The sequence below is a fragment of the Cygnus atratus genome, chromosome Z (assembly GCF_013377495.2).
Source record: "Cygnus atratus isolate AKBS03 ecotype Queensland, Australia chromosome Z, CAtr_DNAZoo_HiC_assembly, whole genome shotgun sequence".
Taxonomy (NCBI): Eukaryota; Metazoa; Chordata; class Aves; order Anseriformes; family Anatidae; genus Cygnus; species Cygnus atratus.
In genome coordinates, this window is record NC_066396.1 from 47,602,169 (window position 1) to 47,625,463 (window position 23,295).

A 23,295-nucleotide genomic window follows, 5' to 3' on the forward strand; every position below is an offset into this window, starting at 1 on the left:
TTCTTGTTTAACAACTGAAAATTTTTATGGTATCCAGTGTTATACAGGATATCAAGTTCTCTCACCATGTGTCAGAAACAGACCGTTCAACAAATTAGGGTTGAATGCATTCATGTGTGTGAAGCAAAGAGGAAAGGTAAGTGTGGGTAGTCACCATCACAGTTGCCTTTTTCCCCTCAAACACAAAAACCTTGCTCAGTGTTCTGTAACACCATTCAAAACACCAAGTTACTGGAAGAAATCTTCCACTCTGAGTCAGAAGCTAGTAGCAGCAACAGCAGCAAACGTTTTTATAAAAATGTGACAAGATGTAGCCACCTACGGCACTGCAGTAGTCCAGCCTGGGAGGAATGAATGCTCGAATGTCAGGTGCACAGGCAGTACCTACTAGCAAAGAAATTTCTGCCCAAAACATGGGTAGAAGGAAGATACACCCACCACCCACTCTCAGACAAAGGAAGGACACGTAATCCCTGAGTCTAAACTAATAGAGTATCATTAGCTCACCAAAACAGCATGGTTATTCGCAATAAATTAAGACAGACAGGTTTTAATCTGTGCAACCAGCTGCCTGTCATAAATCTGAGTGGCTCACAGCACTGCAGATTGCACCTGCAATATACAGAGCATCGTGCAAGTTATATAAGAGATAACACGGTTACATCAGCAAACAGACATGCACTTGGTGTAGTTTGCCATAAATTATACAGTGCCTTCAAATACTGATGTATCCAAAATCTGCTCTAGCATTGCACAAGTGTTGATAATAGCCTGGGTGCTCAAAGAAAAATGGAAGTAGCATCCTGTGATTCTGAGTGGTGTATATGGATCTAATTTTTGAAAACAGAAAGCCCTGAACCATATCGTAAGGTACACTGTAATAAGTCAGACAATTCAGTTCAAGTTTTTCACCCTCAGGCTTAGCCTGTGTTTTTACTTAGGAAGTATGCAAAAGTGAGCATCTTTTTACTTGCCACATCTGTTCCTCATGTGTATTTAGAGTCATATCCCTACACTTTCATTGTTCGTTATTTCTTTCTTCCTTTCCTTCCTTCTTTCTCTCTCTCCGTCTCACCTTCCTTCCTTCTTTCCTTCCTTCCTTCTTTCCTTCCTTCCTTCCTTCCTTTTATTCTTGTTAGGCAAGCAGCTAGTCCAGAATTATGAGATGCCAAAAAAATAAATTGCCAGTTAATATGAATTGACTATTGTTAGTTAAGTCCACTCAGGGACTCCCTTATTTCAAAACAAGAGCTTTTATTTCAAGTTCAAATTATTTTTTTTCTAACTCAACAAGCATTTATTTCTGCATTGAAATGGCAGTTCATCCTAATTTCAGGCATTGTCATTAACAGCCCAAGGGGTTGGGTAAAGAGCACTAAGAGTTCCATAATGTTCCACAATACTTACAACTTCTTTGTGAGCTTGCTGTCTACCCTAAACACCAAATTCTTCATGTCTAGATACACCCTAACAAGAAAACGTGTCTTCTTTGCATGGATGCGCGTTTACCCCTAATAGCCGAGACGCTGGTATAGGGTTCGGGTAGTTACTGTTGATTTTTCAACATCCTCATCCTCATCTTCATCCTCCTGCACACTTGATGGCCCAGCCTCGTCTTCTCCACGCCCAGACTTAGCAGAAGACTTTCTGCGTTCTAAACGACCTGAGTCTCTATACCATTTTTTCACCTTTTCTACAGGGGCAACTTGCACTGCTACAGCTCGCCTCTCCGACCCAGCCACAGGGTCTGCCACAGGGGTTGGAATACCCTCTGCAGGGGCAACTTGCACTGCTACAGTTCGTTTCTCCGAACCAGCCACAGGAGTGGGAACGGCTGCGGGAGCTGGAACGGCTGTGGGTGCCGGGACGGCTGCGGGAGCTGGAGCTGGAACGGCTACGGGATTTATCATACAAAAATTGTAACAAATTGTAACTTGTTTTCAATATAATAAACTTGTCTACATGTAACTTAGAACCCAATCAGATATCCATACTGTTGATATCTATATTGATGAATGAAAAAGAGAAAACCAAACCAAAACAAAAACAACCCAAATCCAAGCCAGAGAGTGCAGGTTTAACTACGAGTATCTTACAAAATGAGTTTTTCTCTCTGGCAAATGAATGAGGAAGAATTAACCAGAACCCTTGTAATATCACATTATACTACTTTCCAAGCTTAACTGAATTTGCAGTGCCTACTTACTAAACCACTTAAGTGAAGAAAAAAGAAAAAAGAAAAAAAAAAAGAAAAGAAAAGAAAAGAAAAGAAAAGAAAAGAAAAGAAAAGAAAAGAAAAGAAAAGAAAAGAAAAGAAAAAGGAACTGCAATCAGGTGTTCCCATTAATAAAATAAGCTAAATAAAAAAAAAAAAAACTAATAAAAAGTGCCAAAAATACTTCATAATCTTTTAAAAGTTTGCTTTAACTTAACATTGATTATCTTGAATATCTTAATGGTTTGAGTGAGACATCCACCACAAATTACTTACTCAGTTAATCAACACAAAAAGAAAAGATAGCTTATCATAAAAAATGTATTTGCTCCTCCATTTCATGAGGAGATTGTACCTTAGTTGTATGTACATTGTACATAATACATATATTACTGTTACATAATAGCAGTAAATCTATTAATTTTGTGAAGACAGTGGAATCTTAGAAGCACTGAAGCATTGTAACTTCATTAAAATGTTGACATTTTAATAAAAAAAAAAAAGTGAGAAAACAATAGTTTTCTGAAATACTTCAGGGACATCTGGCAATAATAAAATCCTTAGTAAAATCTATAAAAGCCCCCTGATTGTCCTGTCTTCTGGGTACCACATATTACCCATCCACTAACAAAGGCAGTAAGAAGTCATTGAAGTCACCTGGGTCTACTAATATTGTAGCAATAGAGTCCTTGTTATTTTTTAATGCAAATTGGATACAGAGTTCTACCTGGAATCTGAAATACGTAATTACCCGTTCGGTTACACATAGCAAAATGGCACGCAGCAGGAGGACATTTCCTTCCACATCTGCAGGAGGAAAGTTAACTGCTCAACATTCTTGCAGACAAATCTTTCCTTACTCAGGCAGTCTGTATAAGGAGGACATAAAGCATTCAATTCCAATAGTTGGGCACATTTTGTGCATGTGATGTGGTGTTCACACCCCTGCATGAGGCTAGTGCATTGGATTTCTGTGGGACACACAAAGGTCTGGAGGCACTGCTCTGCATCCAAATAGCTGTGGGTGTCCTCTTTTTAATATGAAACACTGGTTCTTCATCCTGATCATAAAAAATGGCTCATGCATAGAAAAGTGGTCTCCCTCCCTTCTTTACTTACGATATCTGTGAACTCCAAACCACCTGGTCTCTTACTGGGAACACAAAATTAAAAGAAGGAATGACGGAGAGTGTGCTATGTAGCAGTGAGGACGCATCGCAAGTCCACAAAACTGATAAAGTTCTTCAGGAGTTTCCTCATAAGAACAGTTACTTTTAACTGCAGTCATTTACTATATGCTTAGTCTGTAACCACAGCTAATGCTGAAAGGTATTTGCAGTTCTTACGTATGTTTGGATAAAATATTTTTTCTTATATAATGATATAAAATATGATGTGCTTACACAGCAGCTTAAAAAGCCTAAATCCTCTTGCCAGTTAGCAGAAAGACTTTCAGACCCATCTAAAGCAGGTAAATGGTTCATTTAGTTAGGTTAAGTAGGTCTTGAATTCACATCGAATAAAAGGACCACTTTAGAAGTATGGGTATTGGGAAGACATCTCTACACAGCACAGGCTGAAGCCATGCCATACATGCTCCATCATTACAGCAGGCAAGAGTTAGCATATGAGCTGATATGATGATCAGTTGTGAGTACTGAACACTGTGGGAAGCTCCCAAGGCTGAATTTACAGTTGAAAACTTTTAAATACAGAGTTAACACATTTATGCTGAAAAGGAGTATATATAAAGGGAATTCATACACATGATGATAGAGGCTCAGACACTGATCTGGAACCTAGATCATTCTGGGAGCTCATTAAATCTTGCTGGACTCAAGAGTCAGGTATTGCACTGGAGCTTTGGACCTGCTCTGAACCTAAACCAAAACAAAACACACACAGAAGTTTAGGGAGGTTTTTCTCCATATCACCAAAAAAGTTAGCATTTTCTAAAAACCTGCACTCTAAATGTGCAACTTTTTTTTTCTTTTATTTATTTATTTATTTGTTTTTAAACTTAGCACATTTTAAGAGGCTGTTTGCCAAACCACAGGTAAACCTTCTCCTGCTTGTAAGCAAAGAATGGGTGTGTGCTGTCCTGCCACCACTGTAACCCAGTTCTGGCACCGTGGATATCTGCAGGACACCCCTTTTTTGCAGGTCCTGCTGATTAGGCAAAGTGCTAACTGTGGAAAAGGGGCTGCCTTTGGCAAACATGGGCTAACATCTCCTGAGCAGATAGCAGCACAGTGAGAATAAGGGCTCAGCATACAAGCAGCCATTCAGAGTTATGTCAGAGTACCTAGATATTTTAAGCAGAAGGATGGAATAGAAGATTAGCTCTGTGACATTTCTAATGTAGGGTGAGTTACAATATTAGAAAAAGCTGTGGGCAGAAGGAAGACTGGATATTCAGAGAGAAATAAATTTATATGAGCAGCAATCAGAGAGCTTCAAGTCAGCTGTTAGAGATTTCAGTTTCTCTGGTAGTTTGGGATAAAAATATTTGCCTTTAAATGTTCTACTTAGCTATCAAGTAAAATGATATCAAAATCATACATAACATGAATGTTATCCTGCACATACATGTTATAAAGTAACATAAAATATTTTTACAGTCCATTCTTTGAAATTTCATCAGTCTTCTGTGTAAAAAATATACTCTTGGCTACATAAAGAAGTATGCACATTTTTTCAGAGATTTCTGCTACACACACACTTTCTGAATACCCAAACTAATCCTCTCCAGCAATTATCTCCTGCAGTGCAAGGACTGCACCAAGCCAGAGGAACCCCACAGTGTTGTATTGAGACATGTCTGGAGCTAGAGAGGGCTGAGAGGGTCCCTATTCACATGTTTCTGAGGAGAGAGCAGTATATCCTTCCAGCCCCTACACAGCCTCGTGTCCTTCCCTTCACCCAGAACAAGGCATTTCTTCAGGACTGCCTCTGAGGGTGCCTGATGCCTCTGCTCCATCAGCATATGCCAAAGGGAAATGCTCTGCTTCACTGCCCTGTGCTTCCCCAGTATCTGCATAATGGTGCACCTGCTCCAGGGCTCAGCAATGCTGTAGGAAAGAAACATTGGCTGCCTTATTCTGAATGAGGAAAAGGCCCTATATTTAGACATTGTCAGAATTTAACACTAAAAATGTGTCATAAACATATGCTACTCTGAAAAACAGAGAAGCACTCTTCTGTGCTTTCATACTCTTGCAGTTGGTGATTTTTATACCAGTAAGTAATCATGTATAGAGCTTTACAGTGAACCAATATGTCCCCCAAAGGGTTTTTTCTCATTAAAGAATGTGTTCTAATCCAGACAGAAAACTCTAAGTAAGAATTGATTGGATGGAAGTGGAACGGAAAATCTAAAAACACATCTTCTTCAGGGTTTAACTACAAATAAGCCTTGACTCTTCAGCTGTAAATTTATCATCACGAATTGCTCCATGAGACAAGTAAACCAACAGGGCTTCTGAACTAGTACAAACAATGATGGATATGGCTGTCAATAGGTTTGCACTTCTCCCAAAAATGGGTAGTTCCCTGCTTCAACAAAGAGCAAGAGGAAAACAAAACATTCCCAATAATATCTCCAATTTTGACCAACCCCTACTTCTTTCCTATTTTGTCTTGTAAAATAACTGGCTTCAGTAGTGTTAAAATACTATAAATATCCCTTTATATGCAGACTTCTTAACAGTTCTTGACTGGTGAAGGTTAGCCTATTCTTTCAACAAACCGTCTTATCCTATCAAGGCTCTGAGCTCCGGTGCAGGCATGTTCTGCAATGGAGCAGGGGATTGTAGTGCACAGGGTTGTTTCCTGCAACGGGGAAATGTCAGGGGAGCACAGAGACCTGCCAGGAACCAGAATCTCCCAAGAGAGTGGCTGATGAGGCTTGGGCCAGGCCAGGAGTAGTGTTGATCAGCCCCCAGACATACAAAAAGCAGCCTTAGGATCATGTCAACCAGGTTGTGGAGGGCAGATTGCATGGGCAGGAACAAGGGGAGGTCCCCTATTCTTGAAGGCCAAGTGGGAGACTCCATGTACCCAGCAACTGGGCACCATTCTGTGATCATATGCGCTTGTCAAGGGCACTCATCCTACCTGACCCTCAAGGCAGAATTGCCTCAAGAAAACTTGAGAGCAAAGGCTGCAGCTTCCTCTGCGGGCCTTGCCCAATCTACACCAGCAGTGGCCAATGCCTCCACCCAGTTGGAGCTGCTGAAGGGAGGGGCTGCAGTGCAGAATTCTGACTGATGGAAATGCCTAGACCTGTCTCCTGGGGCAGGGACTGGTGGCAGAGCTTCCTGCAAAAGGTGTGCCCAGGTGGAGGACTTCCTGCACCTGAAGCAGAGCTACAGAAAGCAGTGAGAAGGCTGTGTGGCATCAGGTAGGCTGAGGAGGAGTTAGATAGCTGGTTACGAGTGCAGTCTTCAGTGGGCCCACAACCCACAGCCAAAAACTCCCCCAGCACACACAGAAGGGAGAGATGCCAATATCACAAAAGAATGAAAGCTTGCAATGGCAAGGAGCAGCAGGAGGAAGAGTCTTTCCCCAAAGTCTGAGTGCAGAGCCACTTCGACCCTCTGCAGGCTGAAGAGGAGACACCCATAACATCAGGAGAGATGCTGGAGCTGGCTAAGCCAGCACAATATGCACAACTAAGAAAAGGCAATGGGTGGTAGTAGTAGGCAACTCTTTTCTGAGAGGTACAGAGGCACCCATCTGCTGACCTGACACACGATCCAGAGAGGTGTGTTGCTTACCAATGGCTTGTATAATGGATGTCACCAAGAGACTACCAAGCCCCTTATACAGCCTATTAACTCTTATCCGCTGCAGTTGTTGCATGTGGGCACCAGTGATGCAGCCAGGAGCAGTCTAAGGAGTGCCAAGAAGGACTGCAGCGCCCTGGGAATGGTGGTTAAGAGTCTCTGGAGTGCTAGTGCTCTGGAGAGGTAGTATTTTCATCAGTCCTCCCGGTCAAAGGGAAGGAATTTGAAAGGGCCAATTGAATCTGGAAAATCATCAGATTGTTACAGGAGTGGTGCCACAGCCAGGTTCCTGGAATGTATTGATAACTTCCTTCTCCAAGTGGTAGAGAAGCCAATAAAGAGAGGTTCTATTCTGGACCTCATTCTCACCAACAAGAAGGGGCTAGTGGGGAATGTGAAGCTCAAGGGCAGCCTTAGCTGCAGTGACCATGAAATGGTGCAGTTTAGGATCCTGAGGGCAGTAAGCCCTCTACCCTGGACTTTGGGAGAGCAGACTTTGGCTACTTCAGGAATCTGCTTGATAGAGTACCATGGGACAAAGATCTGGAGGGAAGAGGGGCTCAACAAAGCTTGTTAATTTTCAAAGCTTACATTCCCAAGCTCAAGAACAGTGCATCCCAACAAAGAAGAAGTTGGACATAATGCCAGGAGGCTTGCATTGACAAACAAGGAGCTCCTGGGCAAATCCAAACACAAAAAAGAATATTATAGATGGTGGAAGCAAGGACAGGTAACCTGGAAGAAATATAGAAAAATTGTCCAAGCAGCCAGGGATCAGTCAGGAAAGCTAAAGCCCTGTTAGAATTAATTTTGTCCAGAGACATCAAGGGCTACAAGAAATATTTTTACAAGTACGTCACTGATAAAAGGAAGACTAGGGAAACAGTGGGATGTGGGAGACCAGTTTATGTGGGATATGGAGAATGTTGAGGTACTCAGTGACTTTTTTGCCTCAGTCTTCACTGGCAAGTTGTCAAGACACTTAGCCCAAGTCACAGAAGACAAAGACAGGGAGTGGCAGAATGATTAACCACCCACTATAAGAGAAGAGCTGGTGCACAAGTCCTTGGGACCTGATGAAATGCATCTATGGGTCCAGAAGCAACTGGCAGATGTAATCATCTTTCCATCATATGTGAGAAGTTGTTGCAGTCCAGTGAAGTTACCAGAGACTGAAAGAGGGGAAACATAACCCCCTTTTCCAAAAAGGCAAAAAAGGGAGACCCAGGGAACTACAGGCCAGTCAGTCTTGCCTCTGTGCCCAGCAACATCATGGAGCAGATCCTTCTGGAAATTATGTTAATGCACATGGAAAATAAGTAGTTGACTGGGGATGGCCAACATGGCTTCACTAAAGGCAGATCGTGCCTGACAAATCTGGTGGCCTTCTACAACAGGGTTACAGCATTGTTGGATAAGGGAAGGGAAGCTGATGTCATCTACCTGGACTTGTGCAAACCATTTGACACTGTCCTATGTGACATCTTTGTCTCTAAATTGAAGAGATGTAGTTTTGATGGATGGACCACACAGTGGGTCCAGGAATTGGCTGGGTGGTCATACTTAAACAGTTGCAGTCCATGCTTTGATGACAAAGTGGAGACCAGTGACAAGTGGTGTTCCTCAGGGGCTGGTACAGGGATAAGAACTGTTTAACACCTCTGTCAATGACATGGACAGTGGGATCGAGTGCACCCTCAGCAAGTTTTTAGATGACACCAAGCTGAGTGGTGAGGTTGACACGTTGGAGGGAAGGGACACCATCCAAAGGGACCTTGACAAGATCAAGAGGTAGTCCCATGAGAATACCATGTAGTTCAACATGGACAAGTGCGAGGTGCTGCACCTGGATTGAGGCAATCACAAGCGCAAACATAGGCTGGGTGGAGAATGGATTGAGAGCTGAGGAGATTGGATTGTTGCTGAGGAGAAGGACCTGTGGGTGTTGGTGGATGAGAAGCTAGACATGAGCCAGCAATGTGCACTTGCAACCTGGAAAGCCAATCATATCCTGGGCTGCATCAAAAGCAGCATGGCCAGAAGGGCGAGGGATGTGGTTCTTCCCCCCTGCTCTGATCTTGTGAGACCCCACCTGGAGTGCTGTGTTCAGCTCTGGAGACCCCAGCACAAGAAGGACATGGACCTATTGGAGTGAGACCAGAGAAGGGCCACAAAATTGATCAGAGGACTGGAGCACCTCTCTTATGAAGATAGGCTGAAGGAGTTGGGGTTGTTCAGCCTGGAGAAGGGAAGACTCCAGAGACAATTTATAGTGGCCTTCCAGTACTTAATGGGGGCCTGCAAGAAATCTGAAGAGGGACATTTCACAAGGGAGTGTAGTGCTAGGACAAGGGGTAATGGATTTAAACTACAAGAGGTTAGGTTCAGATTAGATATTAAGAAGAAATTCTTCACTCAGAGGGTGGTGAGGCACTGGCACAGGTTGCACAGAGAAACTGTGGATGCCACATACCTGGAGGTGATGAAGGCTTGAGCAACCTGGTTTAGTGGGAGGTGTCCCCCATGGCAGGGAGGTTGGAACTAGATGGTCCTTAAGGTCCCTTCCAACCCCAACCATTCTGTTTCTATGATTTGAACATAAGATTCTTTTGCACAACTGCAATAAAAGGATTTAGGAGACAAACACATGTATTTTGTGTGAGATCTATACCTCTTAGAAATCATTTGTATGACTTATGTACTTTATTTTTTTTTAATTAAAATATTATTTTTAGTATAAATCAATGATATTTTGGCAATTTGTGAAATTTACAATGTACTGCTTCTCTGTTTTGTTCTTTGAACTGAAAGCTTGGATTTTCAGTACCAGTAATGCTGTTAAAATTATACTATTAAACTCATTTGGAAAAAAAAAAAAAAGAGAGAGAAAAAAAAATAAAGGTAATCTTCATAAGCTCTTGATTTAATTATCATAGTAGAGTTATAAAGCACTTTCCTAAGAGACTGCAGGGAAATGAGGCTTTCTCTGTATATCTGTGCCTTGGTATATTTTGATTCACTGCACCAAACAGTAACAGTGTTTGTTTATCATGCAAAGTGCAAAATAATAAAAAGAAAGGTCATGTTTTAAAATTTTCACTGCATGACTGTGAGTCACTGCATATTTGCTAGATGCCTAGCTTTAACCATATAAATTCTTTTACAGAGAATTTCCTGAAGATTTTTATAAAGGCTTTCAATAACATAAGTAAAGGGACACTGACTTCCAGAAGGATCCTAAGATCAATGATAGAACAAAGTGTCTTACATTGACTAATTAATACAGAAAGACTGTGAAACTTTTTCATCTAAATTCTTCTTAAGTCTGACTCCCTGCTAGTAGAACTATCAGCTTCTAAACAAAGGAAGGCAAGTATTTTTATCTATGTTTCATGTGATTTTGCTCAAATTATAAAGAATCAATCCACCTTAACATGTCAAAAAATCTTTTTTTTTTTTTTATTTTATATATACAAAATAAACACATGGATGTTTTTAATTATATTTATACAGACACTATGAAGTCCATTATATTGACTACAAGTATGCCAAAATATGCGGTGCCACTGTTTTCAGGGATACTTATAAAGAATGATTGGAAAAAAAAAAAAAAGTTTTTTCTGAAAAAGAGCATACAAATAAATGTAAGTATATTAATATTTTGTGGACAGTTGTAAATTAAAAATATGAGCTCTATATATCTATTAATAAAAGGACTTAGATGTTTATATATGAGAAGATACCGAGACTTGCCAACACTGAAAAAGATGGAAATATGTTCTCCTTTCTTTTCCCCACAGAGACCAGAAAATCTTTAAAGTCCTTCTTTAGTAGCTAGGGATTTTTAAAAAGTCTTTAAAGAAAATATGAACATATTTTGAATGCCTTCAAATATTTTTGAGAATGATGCCCAGAAAGAGTGCAGCATTTGCCAAAGAAAACATGCCACCAATATCAGGACAGAAGGATAGAAGGTAGAACAATATCAAGCAATAATTTCTACATCTGTTAATGTAATTCTGAAGTATTATTAAGATTTTACATGACTAAATATTAACAGTTGCTAGGAAAAGGGGAAATCTGAAGAAAAGCTGTGCAACATTGTACAATATTTTCTCCAGACTTCTAAGTATAGTTTCCTTCTGTTGCTAAAATGTATTTTCGCTTGGTTTTACTAGAATAAATGGGAATTTTTCTACTTTTTCTGTATCGGAGTTGTAGACAGGAGTAGCTGTAGAGAGCTTCACAAAACATGAGAATGCAGGGCATTTTACCATTAAGGAAAACAAAACAAAACAAAACAAAACAAAACAAATAAAAATGTATCAAAAGAAGTATCCATTCCAATTGGGATACATCTATAATTTTCACAAGATATTAATATTGGTTTTACATTTTTCCTCCATGAAAGCCTTCTGGCAGCATCTCAAAATCAAATCATAGGATAATGATTCAGAACTCCTTTAAAAAAAAAAAAAAAAAAGGCCAAGGATTCAGCTAGGGAAAGAAGAATATATTTTATCTTATCTTGAAAAGCAATTTCTTAAGTCAACTCTAAGGTCTCATTTCTTGCTAGTACGGGGAAAGATACCGCTGGGAAGCAAATTTTGCTTCTGACAATTTTCTAATCTCCATCTCAAATGGGGTTGAAAACAACACATCTTCAAAGAAAAGACCTTTTTCTTACTTCTTACTGGTGTGAGGATGAAAGAAGATTGCCAACACCTAGCTGAAAAATATTCATACACTGCAGATGCCAAATGGATTGGGCTTTCACAAGATTACACAAAAAAAAAGAAAAAAAAAGTATCAGTAGTTTTGCACATGCAATATTTCTTTTGTTATTATCTTCTAGATGCATGTTTTTGCATTAAAAAAAAAATCAGAAATGCTAGAATCAGTAGTGCACACATTGGACAACCACTTATACTATCATTTCGTATACAAGCATGTTCTGCATTACGCCTCTATTTTTTGGATGTGCCAAAAGTTTTAGTGAAAAGCAAGCTGCATGTGTAAAAACTTTAATTCTATATTTTCAGGTTAATTTTTAAAGGAATATAAAGCAAGGTGAATGCAATTACTGCAATGTGATACTAATCAATGTGAACACTTACAATATGCAGTACAATATCACAAATTAAATGTCTCATTTGCACAGATGCATACTTTAATTGAGTGAACACTTTCCAGACTGTTTTGCTTGCTACCTTGAATAACCACTAAGATATATTTCCTTTCAAAGAACCATGAAGATTAGCTGTAGCAGCTTATGTTCTGCATCAGATTTCCTCTAACACAAACATGCAAAAGCTTCTACAGCCAAAACATTATGCTTCAATAGCTGAACATCTTAATTAAATATTCAAAACCATAAATACAGAGACTGTAGATATATCTCTTTAATAAATAACTTACATTACCTTAGAAATTAAGTAGAACTGCTTAATGAGGAGTATTATTAAAGCACAGAGACAGAAGGTGGAAGATGTAACAGGTGCTTTTCCACTAAGTTGAGTCTAAACCTGAGCTAAGTTTCTGAAAAGCTATACTGATGTTTTCAAAATTGTACATTTGAAGGTGTGATTTTGGAAGGACAGGGTCAGTGTTAAAACAGACAATCCAAAATACACAGGGAGGGAAAGAGAGTCCTTTCATATATCAATGGTACAGGTACGCCTGTTTTTCTTCACAGGAGTCTAGCAAGTAAAATACATTTTTATACCTGAATCTTTACCAATCTTCAACTTTCTTGCTCTTAAGAAAACATACTCGATAGTTGTGTTTGCAGTAACAGCACCCCACGTATGACTTCCAACGTGCAGAACAGAGGACATAAGGTTAGAGGTGTCACGGGCCAGACTTAAAGCACAACAAATCTCTACAGCCTGTTCATGCAGCTGGGAGGCCCTGAAGAACCCTGGAAGGCTAGGGGTCCACAAGGACTCCCGTAAGGGACTGGAGGCCCACCAGCCTTGCCAGGATCCCTCCCCACAACCCTTGCCGGGGGCCCTGAGGCCAAAGCCAGCTCAGGCAGGGCACCTCCAGCACCCAGCTCCTTCCCCACAGATCAGCTCCGCTTCCGGCTGTTTGGCAGAACTGCACATCCTTCAAGTGAGGTAATGGTTCTATTTACTTAGTGGTCTCTGTTTATTTTTGACTATAAAATTTGTTTACACAAGGTCCAAAATGACAGAAAGATACATCTTCAACAATCAGTATTTTGAGTTTTCTCATCTGGCGTGGACCTGCTATTTATCCAATATAACTATTGCTGTAACAAAGGAATGGCTACAAATGATGTCAAATCCAGGGGTAATCAATACCTCATTCTTAAAAATATTTTAAGTAGTCTCATCCCTGTTTCAACTTGAAAAGTCTGCTGCACCAACCTCTAAAGGCTGAGGGTCAGTTCTAGTTCTGCAGACATCTATCACGTAGCAACCTCTGCCTATCACTGAACAACCTGTGCTGAATTTAAGAACTCTGAGCTAAAAAATAAAAATAAAAAATAATAATAAAAAACATAAATATTGCTAATATCAAGCCAACAAAATACGCCAGACAAAGTCTCTAACATGAGCAAAACTTATTGCTGTGCTGCCAGCAGAGCGGCGAGGTTTCAAACTTGGCCCTTGTCAAGCTCATTAATCCCGAGGGTTTTTGTCCTGCACCAACATGATTAGGGTAAGAGGAGGAGGAGCAGGAGCAGGCCAGGGTGCCACTGCTTCCTAGCTGCTGCCTCTAGCCCACTTTGGGGTAGATTTGCCACACCTGGACAGTACCATGTTTGTAGGGCAGCCTCACACTGGGACTCCCCACAGCTTGCCCACCTGGCCTCTTCTCTCCATTCCTGCTCACACTTCAGCAGAGAAGCAGGCCAAAGTGAGTGAAACTGCAGCACCGGTGCTCAACACCTGGAAATAAAGTCTGGCCCATGCATTGGGTGGAGACAGTGTCATTTTGGAAACACTTTATTTCTAGTGGAGCTAAGGGTACTTTTAAAACACCCTGTGGGTAACTGAAGAAGCTTGTCTATAAGCAAAGGGACAGCTCTGTTTTCAACAATTGCTTCATCAGAGTCATACAGTGTCAAATGCCACTCAGGATGCCAGTTTCTGGTGAGACATGCCCTCCCTTGTATCATTTCTGTGCTAAGAAGAGCAAAACATGGGAATAAAGGCTTATTAGTACAACAGCAAATCCAGGACACAAATGGTGCCAAGCAGTCCCCAAGATACTGTATATCTGTTTCAGTTTTGTCCTTGTTATTTCTGGTATTTGGTCAATTATTGTATCAGATTTCAGGATTTGGTCTGAGATTTAAAAAAAAAAAAAAAAAAATGAGAGAGAGAGATACAGAGAGAGAGAGAGAAAGAGACAACAAACCCTCTAACAGTAAATATCATGCGGTTCTGTTGTGGGGGAAAAGAAAAAAAAAAAAGCCTAAGCAGACTTTTCTGTTTACCTCACACTATTTTTTTTGTGTCTCTCTGCACCTCATTTATTTTTACTTGTTTTGTATTCTTGCTTGACACTTTTGTCTACTTTCAAAGAGTTTTTTCAATCTGTTTTTCATATCTTTTAGCCATGACTTTGCTTGTCGGAGTCAACTTTTTGAGATAGAAATCTTTTCTGGCCCTATGAAAAACTTATTTGAAAAAAAATCTAGGGGAATAGCTATCACTTATTATACAAACATGCTAGATTACCCTTATGAAATTGCCCCCATCCCTCTCTAAAATGTATGTTGACTGGCACTTGGCTGCACTGGGCCCCATCCTTGTTCCCACTGCAAGTCAGAAGGAAGGGCTCTGCCCCAGGCCAGCCTGGCTCAGCCAGAAGTGAAGCTGCGTTGAAGGCTGTCATGAGTGTGCAGAATTGCATAAAATATGAATACTGCAGGACTGTCCAGAAATGCATGGAAGCAGTATTGAACCACTTGTTTCACTGTAACTATGGAATTTGTTTCATTGCTCTTCAACGGCATGCTTCACCCTAACCGAGCATCAGCAGCCGGGAAGGACTGCTGTCTCTGGCACTGTCCCAGGCCAGATCTGCATTTTCCCCATAGAAAACGCCAAGAAAATTTAATACTGATACTTTGTGCATGCACTCCAACTTCCTACAACAAAACAAAGCCAGTCTAGAGCAAAAGAACAGCTAGTGTGGTAATGGAAACATTTCTCAATGGGTTGTGTGGCTGGGTTAAGTGCCCTGTAGCCAAAACAAAAGCCTGTCTTGCCACTAGCAGCAAAGGCATTAGCAGCAAAGAAAGCCATGGGTTTTGTCTGAAGATTGTGTTTTATCCGCACGTTTTCTTTGTATTTGTGGGTGATATTTACACTGGACACATGATATTCTTACTATAACCATTGTTTGAGGACAAGTAAAGAAAACTACAGTGCAATTTCTAAGAGGAAAACAGAGAAAGAATTCTGGCTGAATGCAGTTTTGCCTCCTAAACCAATTTTCAAAATTTATCTGTGGATTTTAAAACTGTACCATTTTTGCTTTTAAAAAAACGTAGTTCTGAATTCAACTATTCAAATCAACATTAACAGTGCACCAATTGTGTCACTTACAAAATAACCCTAGGTGCGGAAATTATGTCAAAGCTTCCATGGCATTTTGGAAATACCCTAGCTGTACTGCCGACCAGGCATTCATATTGAGCATTGGATCCTTCAGCACTTAAATCATTAGGTGCTGTTCTTTCACCGAAAGGTGTGCAAATGTACAGTAATAATACTTGATTCCTGTAATTAGAATAATATTATAATTAAAGACTCTACTGTATGATTTCTGCTCGTAGGATCTGATTTAATTTCTGTGAGAAACTCTCTTTTCATATCAGTGCACTGTACAACAGACCCATGGTACCTCAGATGCAGGAAGCTCAAAAAAGGGGTTTTAGACAGAGTAACAAGCATCGATATTATTCTTTTACAGCCCAAACAACAGCAAAGCAAATGTGAAGAAATATTACTGCAAAGTAATATAGTACACTGTCAGGAATTAAGTGCTAAAACCAGTGTTGTCTTTGTCACCTATTTCTTTTCTGTCCCTTAATGAAATGCATGCATGCATCTTTAAAATCCAAAATGATGACCCAGTCTCATTAGTCTTTGAACTCTGGCTAAAACTGTTGGGGTACATGGGATAGCACAATCTGAATTAAAGGCTCAGTGTTCAGTGCTATTACCACCATTTGGTTGGAATACAGAACCCACTTCTTTAACACATAAACTCATTACAAAGAGGATGTTTTGGGAACATTTTCCTTATTCATGGAACCACATACACAAAATCCTGCTTGCTGGGTTTTTGCTCAGGTCATATCAAACTATCATTGATAAACCGTTAACACCACTGCAACTTGAGTGGTAGAAGCAGAATTCATAAAATTAAAAAATGAAACAAAATAAATGTTAATTTTGCTACAAGGAAAGGTGATAAATATAGCATCAATCAAAAAGGAAACAACAAGTCCTGCTGTAATGTTACTATTTTTGAAAAATAAATAAAAAGACAAAAAGTAGGTTGTAAGTTTGACTTTATGTCTATTTAAAGGAGTATGAAGGAAGCAAAGAACCCTCTTCTCTTTTTCTTACAGGTACACTGGGTACCTTTCAAACAGCTGGACAAAGAGTACCACCCTAATGTCTTTGTAGACATAAAACATTTGTATTTTGCTCCTACTTTAAATCAGCAGCAAACCAATTCTTGTTCAAACAGATGGAAAAATAAATATATAAATAAATAAAAGAAAGAATAATAATAAAAAAATAAAAGTGAAATGTTCTTCCACAGAGCCCTGAGGTCTTCTGCAGGAAGGCCGCATATGTTGCAGTTTCCACCATGTTAGCTCCATTTAAGGCTGTGCTTTGCAGTCTGGGTTAGCCACTAAAAAGGAAAGTGATTTTGTTAACTCGGTGTCTACTTGCAGAGATCTGCTAAAATCATAGCTGCCCTGTATGTATGGTGAAGGCAATACTACAGTGCAACATAAAGGGATGCAATAACAGCTAGTAACTCAATAATATGGTTCATACTTAAGCACATACTTAACTTTCCACATATAACAGTATTCTCAATTATTTCAATCAGAATATTCCTGTAAGTTCATGCAGAAATGTTTACATAACGGAAGCCTTCACTTGGTGATATGTTTGAATGGTTTCACAGAAGATATCTGTTTTCCTCATTAGATGTAAATCAGTGTTATCTCCTCCCAAGATATAAATGTGTTAAAATGTTACAGAAATTACACTCTCTATATACTTTGATATAATCTTAATAACCTAGTTTGCTTTTCACTTTGATATTTGCAAGGATTGCCACGCTTCTTTAGGATGAAGTCCTGTTTCCTTCTTCTCCCATATATTATCTTCATATTTGTACTTAATATGAGATTTACCTGAGTCTTTTCTATACCACTGTCTTCTTTTTAAGGCTCTTTTGGATATATTGCATACATGATTTTAAAATTATATTATACATTATTTATACTATGTACACTATATATAAAATATACAGTGCTCTGTCTTTCTTTAGTTTTGAACTGCTGAAGAATAGTGTTTTAAACTCATCAGCACTTACTACAAAACCCAACTGTCAGTTACCTAAAGGCAGATGTACATTTGCCTCTTACCATGATTGTCGATTGTGCTCTTAATTAAATGCACCAAAATTCAAAACATCTATGCCATTACCCAGTTGAACTCATCAGTAGGCTTTTATCATTGGAAACAAATAGATTCCATTGTTTGAAACTGAAAACATTCAATTGTTGTTACATTACAGAAGTTTGAACTTTTTTATTGTATGTATTTGATTTTTTGACAACATGAACATTTAAAATCACTCTATAGTAATCAGTCCCTTTGTGGAGAAAACATTAAGCTGTTCAATGACTTCCATCATTGCAAATCATTTCATTTTTTTCATTATTCTATAATTTGTTAAACTGTTCAACAGTACTGTTAAGTAAAATATCTGTACCTCATCACTTTAAGTCCCAGGTTATGACTATAGCCAAAGTCTAATTTGCTACACAACTTATTTATATATTTGTGAAGAAATTTTCCCATTAAAATAATGTATAAAAATTGAACATAAAATCCACAGGGAGAAAAAGAAAATACAGAAAGTGCCCATAGTTTTATGGCTGAAAATAATTCCACCTCAGGAGACCACAGAGATCAGAACACAGTTCCTATTTATCATAACCCTACACTCACTTTTAAGAGTTACAGTTGCAATGCCCATTTAAAAAATAGGAAAAAAAAATAAAATAAAATAATTAGCACTGCCAAAAAAACAGTTAACAAAATTACTTTTGCAGGTTTAATTTTGGTGACCATTGTAGGCTTAGAAAATAGAAATTAATGGAAAGAGTGTCATAGAAATGTCATAGATTTGTCATACACTGCATGTAGGAACTTTGTTTCTTTTACTTCAAGAGATTCCAATATGAGTTATCAATCTGCCCAGTAGTGACAATTTACCCTGTCCCGTAGATAATGTTCAAGTTTTGAATGTGGTTTAATGAGAAAATATAATCCAGTGCACATTTGCACACAAAATGATAAAAGCTTTGCTGGTTAACAACAAATCCAATTTTTGTCTCCTTTAACTGATGGCTTTTGGAATGCTCTGCAAGGCATATGGTACTAATTAAACATGGTACAAGTCCCCCATATAGTCAATATAGCCATGAGGTATCCAAGGAATGTTTCCCTTCAGTGTACATTATCTATGTATTGATTTGATGGTCTGAATGCATAAAAGCCCTGGGAACTAACAGTGTTTAATGATGTGGGAACTGCACTTCTATTCTTATCTATATGAATGCTGCAGTTGCCAAGGAAAATTCTGAGATACTTAATGAACAGGCAAATTATGGCCTAACCAGGGCTGGTTTATTTTCATTTATTCATTAACCAGTGATTTTGATATTTCTTTTTAACCTTTAACCTTTTAACCTTTAACCTTTAATTTCTCTTTTAACCTTTAACCTTTAACCAGAGAACACAAAGTTAAAAGTATCACCTGTTTCAATAGAAAAAATATTCCATTAAAAAAAATTAATTCCATAAATTCTAACAATAGGAAAAGCACCAAGAACAGAAGTTGTATAGTGTTAATGATTTGTTTTGAAAATTCTAATACATGTGATATGTATAAATACACTTACATATATTTGAAACCAGCTACACTAATTAAAATACTTATTCTAGTATCAGTACCTAGTATGAGTATTAGATACGGGTTCATGTATAATTTTAAATGTAAGTCGACTTGTACATAATTTTAATTTTCTTTTCAAGTCAAGGATTTTAGTTTCCTCTGGCATACATAAAGTCAACCACTGAAAAATTTAGAAAATGAATACTGTATTTGTTTTCAGGTAAAACAAACAGCAGCAGTGAATTCTCACAGTGAATGTCTGTCTGCTTAGCAAAATAACAAATAAAACAGCTGAATTTCCTGAGATAATGGGAGAATGTGTAATGATCTTTAGTCAACTAAAATATTTCAGTGCAAAAGAAGGACAGGGTCTCCACACCACTACATCTAGCATCAGTGGGACATTTTTATCTAGACACTTCTCGAACAGTAACAGAACAGCAGTTTGTATTCTGAAAGGTAGCACTGACATTCCTTTCTTTCGTAGTCCCAGTAAAATTCAAAATAGTCAAAAAGTGCTATTTCAGAGTACTGGTGCTCTAATTGGCCAACTGACTCAGTCTACCATCACTTACAAAATGTACTACTAACAGAAAGAAATGAAAACTGCTTCTTAGAGTTTAACTGTTAAATAGGCACTCTGCTATGGATAATGAGACCTCAGAAAAACTGTTAAGAGTTAAGCGACAAGGCTGTCACTCAGTTTTAAAGCATCCTGATACAAAGTCATGCTGTGACTTTTACACCCAAAACAAGATTAAAATAGACTTGTAGTCTTACTAATAGCCTGCTACTAAACAGTTTAACACTTAATATGCAAAAGCCACTCAGCAAATACAGCATGGTGACTGAAGAATGAATTCTGGACAATAACACTGTTTTTACACTTAGTTCACACTGTGTTGGCAGGTGTAACTAGTATCTTACCTGACTACAAAAAACACTGCATATACCTTATTCTTAAAGGCTCCAATGTAATAGGTCATTTCAAAATGCTTTCAACGCGTGCAAAAACATTACCTTAGGAACTTATGATTTGCTGTACTTGACATCAATGAACTGAAAAGAGCAATAACATTTAAGGTGGCTGAATTCTCATAATGTAAAAAAAGCTGCATTTTCCTGCTCTACCCACAACGGTATTTCTATTTGTGGAACATGATAAGAATTACACTCTGTGCCTTAGTGTTCCAAGATTTCAAATATATTTTTAGTTTAAAAACATATCCTATGCCCTTAAAGGTATTTTGAAACAGAAATATCATGCAAGATAAACAGTTCTTCATACATCAAGGTGTCTTTCTTTCCTACTGTAGATTGCACCAGACATATTGGAAGCCTATGTATCCAATATATATACAGTATGCTAGATAACACTGAAAACCTAAATTCGGAAGGGGGGGGGGAGGGGGGAGGGGGAACGACCAGAAAAGTAAGAAAAACAGCTTTTAGCTTAAAAACAATATTTTTACCCAGCAGTAGAATATTATCTGACAAAAAGCCTATTTGCAGGTTTGCTCTAATATAAGAAATTAGCACTGCTTTCGAACGCTGCCTTCCTGCATTTACATACCATGCATTATGCACAGAAAAAAAACGGAGCATACAAATAGAGATCCTTTCAGCCTGTCTAGCCTGTCATCAAAACCAGCAGAGAATTTTTCATTGATAAAAACAGAGAATGGAAGAAATCAGACCAACCTTCACAATGTACGTCACACCAGGTCCCAGGATCTTCTCACTCGAGTGCAGCCATCCTCGAGAGGGTTTATTGACAAAGCTGCTACTTTGATTCCAGTCTTCACCTCCCGGGTGCATTTCCTCTGATGGTGTTTTTTTCCCCATACTCATCTTGCTCACGTCCTGCTGAGAACACGAAGTAGCAGAGACAAGGTTACATGTGTTGTCTGAAGCTCCTGCTGCTGAGCTAGAAGCACTCGAGCTTCCCTGCAACTTGAAGACAGCAAGCTCCTTTACTGCAGAGGACAGGTTTTTGATACCCAAAAGGTTGCCTGTGTTAGAGAGTTTCAAGTGGGACACTTTATGGATGAGGGTACACAGGGTTGTGGGTCCATCTTCTTGGTCCTTGCGGAGAACCTCTGGCGAGACCAGGTATGAAGGTGCTGTTGAAGTCGTAGCAACTGCTGAGACCTTGCTGTTCATGGACAAATTGTGAATAAGATCATCAACTGATGTCACCGAATCATTCCTGAAGCGGTTATACTTGGTACGTTGAAGCATGCCCTTCTATCTAGTTTCCTGCATATGTTCTGGCAAATCTGATGCCAACGCAGGAGATGCCTGTGCTAACATAGCAGGCGATTCATAGCAACACGGACAGATAACAAGATTTTGGGGTAAAAAAGCAAGGAGTATAAGGAAGAACAAAAAAATAGATATATTTAAGAAATTTCTTTTGGTTCCACGTTAAGGTTGGGTGAAGTAACAGTTTTCTATGACAGAGATCCCAGTCCTGCTTAGAGCTGCCAACTCGCTCACAGCAAAAGCATGACTCACACAAATGAGAAGGACCCTTTTCAACAAAAGGCTCAGTGAACACTGCAAATCACTTCCTGTAGCAAAAAAAAAAAAAAAAAAAAAAAGCCATCCACCCACTTACAGCACACCAGCACCAATCAATTCTCAAATTTCCTTTTCCTATCTCCTCAAACAGATATTTCCTTCCAACATTTAATTCCTCCCCCCACCATCCCTCTTGATACCAAAGGCAATTACCTTTAAAAAGGAATTAACAGCCTTTGTAAAACACCACACTTTATTCTTCTGCTTAAATATTCTTCCACCTCACATATTTGTGAATCTAAAAGAAGACACAATTAGATAACAAATATCTGGTTAATATACACACATATGCATTCCCCTTTTTCCCCCCAGCAAAGCACAGGTACCTTGGTTTTCAGAATACCTTTAAGAACACAAGTATTTTAAAAGCAGATGTCAGAACTAAAGAAAATACCCATTTTCTTTCACAAAAGCAGCATAACAGATTTTACAAATGTATTTGTGTCAATGTTGTTTCTCATGGAAATTGTCACATCCAATTTTTTATAGAGAAAGTAATCCTTCTCCTCTGTTACTCCAAAGCCACCTTCTATTTTAATGCAGGATTACATAAAGTACCTATGTGTGATGAAAAGTATTTTTCTGGTGTCCGACAACAAGCGTCAGAGATGTTTTTCTTTCACCACTGATATTCACTCTGAAGAAAAATGTGAAATAGATCTTCAATTCACTGGAATATTTCCTATAATTCTGAAAAACTCGAAAGTACTAAGAGAATATTCAAAAGTCCATTTACCAGCAAACAGATGTCCTGCAGTAAAGAATAAAAAAACACACCAGCTGTTATTAAACATCAAGTCAGTCACAAACAGTTAATATGAGGAGTAGAAAAAATATGAAGAAAACAGATATTTCATTTCTCTCTTTTAGTTCTTGTTCTTTTTTTTCTTTCTTTCTTTTTTTTTTTTTTTTAAATACAAAATTTATACAATATTGTGAAATACAGTGCCCATCACAAACCATAGGCTCTTTTCTATAAATTGATCTTCTTTGCAAAATACCTTTTAGATGTTGGACAATACACACTGTATTAAAATCAAATTCAGACCAGAGAAGTTTCACTGAGCAAAGTTGTTTTTTAAACAAATGACTAACTGCAGCACATTTTAAAGGAAAAATCCTCTGGTATTCTTTCCTTCTTCGGTAACTAAAGGCTGCAGTATACAAAGTGCAAATATGCCAAAACATCTTAAATACAGGTATTTAATTAGTATATTTATGACAGTAAATTAAGTCAGCACCTCTTATCCCCGCAGTGATGAATAATAGCAATGTCCTAGTCAGTGTAAAAGCAGGTATCTAGTGATCTGCGGAATGGCCTCTCATCACCACACTGCAAACCTGCCACAGCATCCACACAGCATTCATTCCTCTCTTCGTCCTCCTAGCATAGCAACAGCAAATGTACACACCATGGCTTATTTCTACTTGTCTCTACTGCCCAGAAAACCCTATTGCTCCCAAATGGCTCTCTTCATTAGAAGCGGCTAGCAAAACTGCAAAATGTGAATGAGACGC

General features: G+C 38.7%; 1 protein-coding gene across 3 annotated transcripts in view; it reads right to left on the reverse strand.

Moving 5' to 3' along the window:
- Positions 1-21,435, reverse strand: part of SHC3 (SHC adaptor protein 3) — a 62,524-nt gene extending 41,089 nt beyond the window's left edge. For 2 of the 3 annotated variants that reach the window (XR_007709246.1, XM_035569197.2), the window contains exon 1: positions 20,896-21,435. Coding sequence is in view for 2 of the 3 variants with exons in the window: in XM_035569197.2 (XP_035425090.1) it covers positions 20,896-21,435 (540 nt within the window). In the remaining variant the exon portion in view is untranslated. The remainder of the gene's footprint in view (positions 1-20,895) is intronic. The other variant, XM_035569198.2, reaches the window with a different exon arrangement.
- Positions 21,436-23,295: the final 1,860 nt, after the last annotated feature.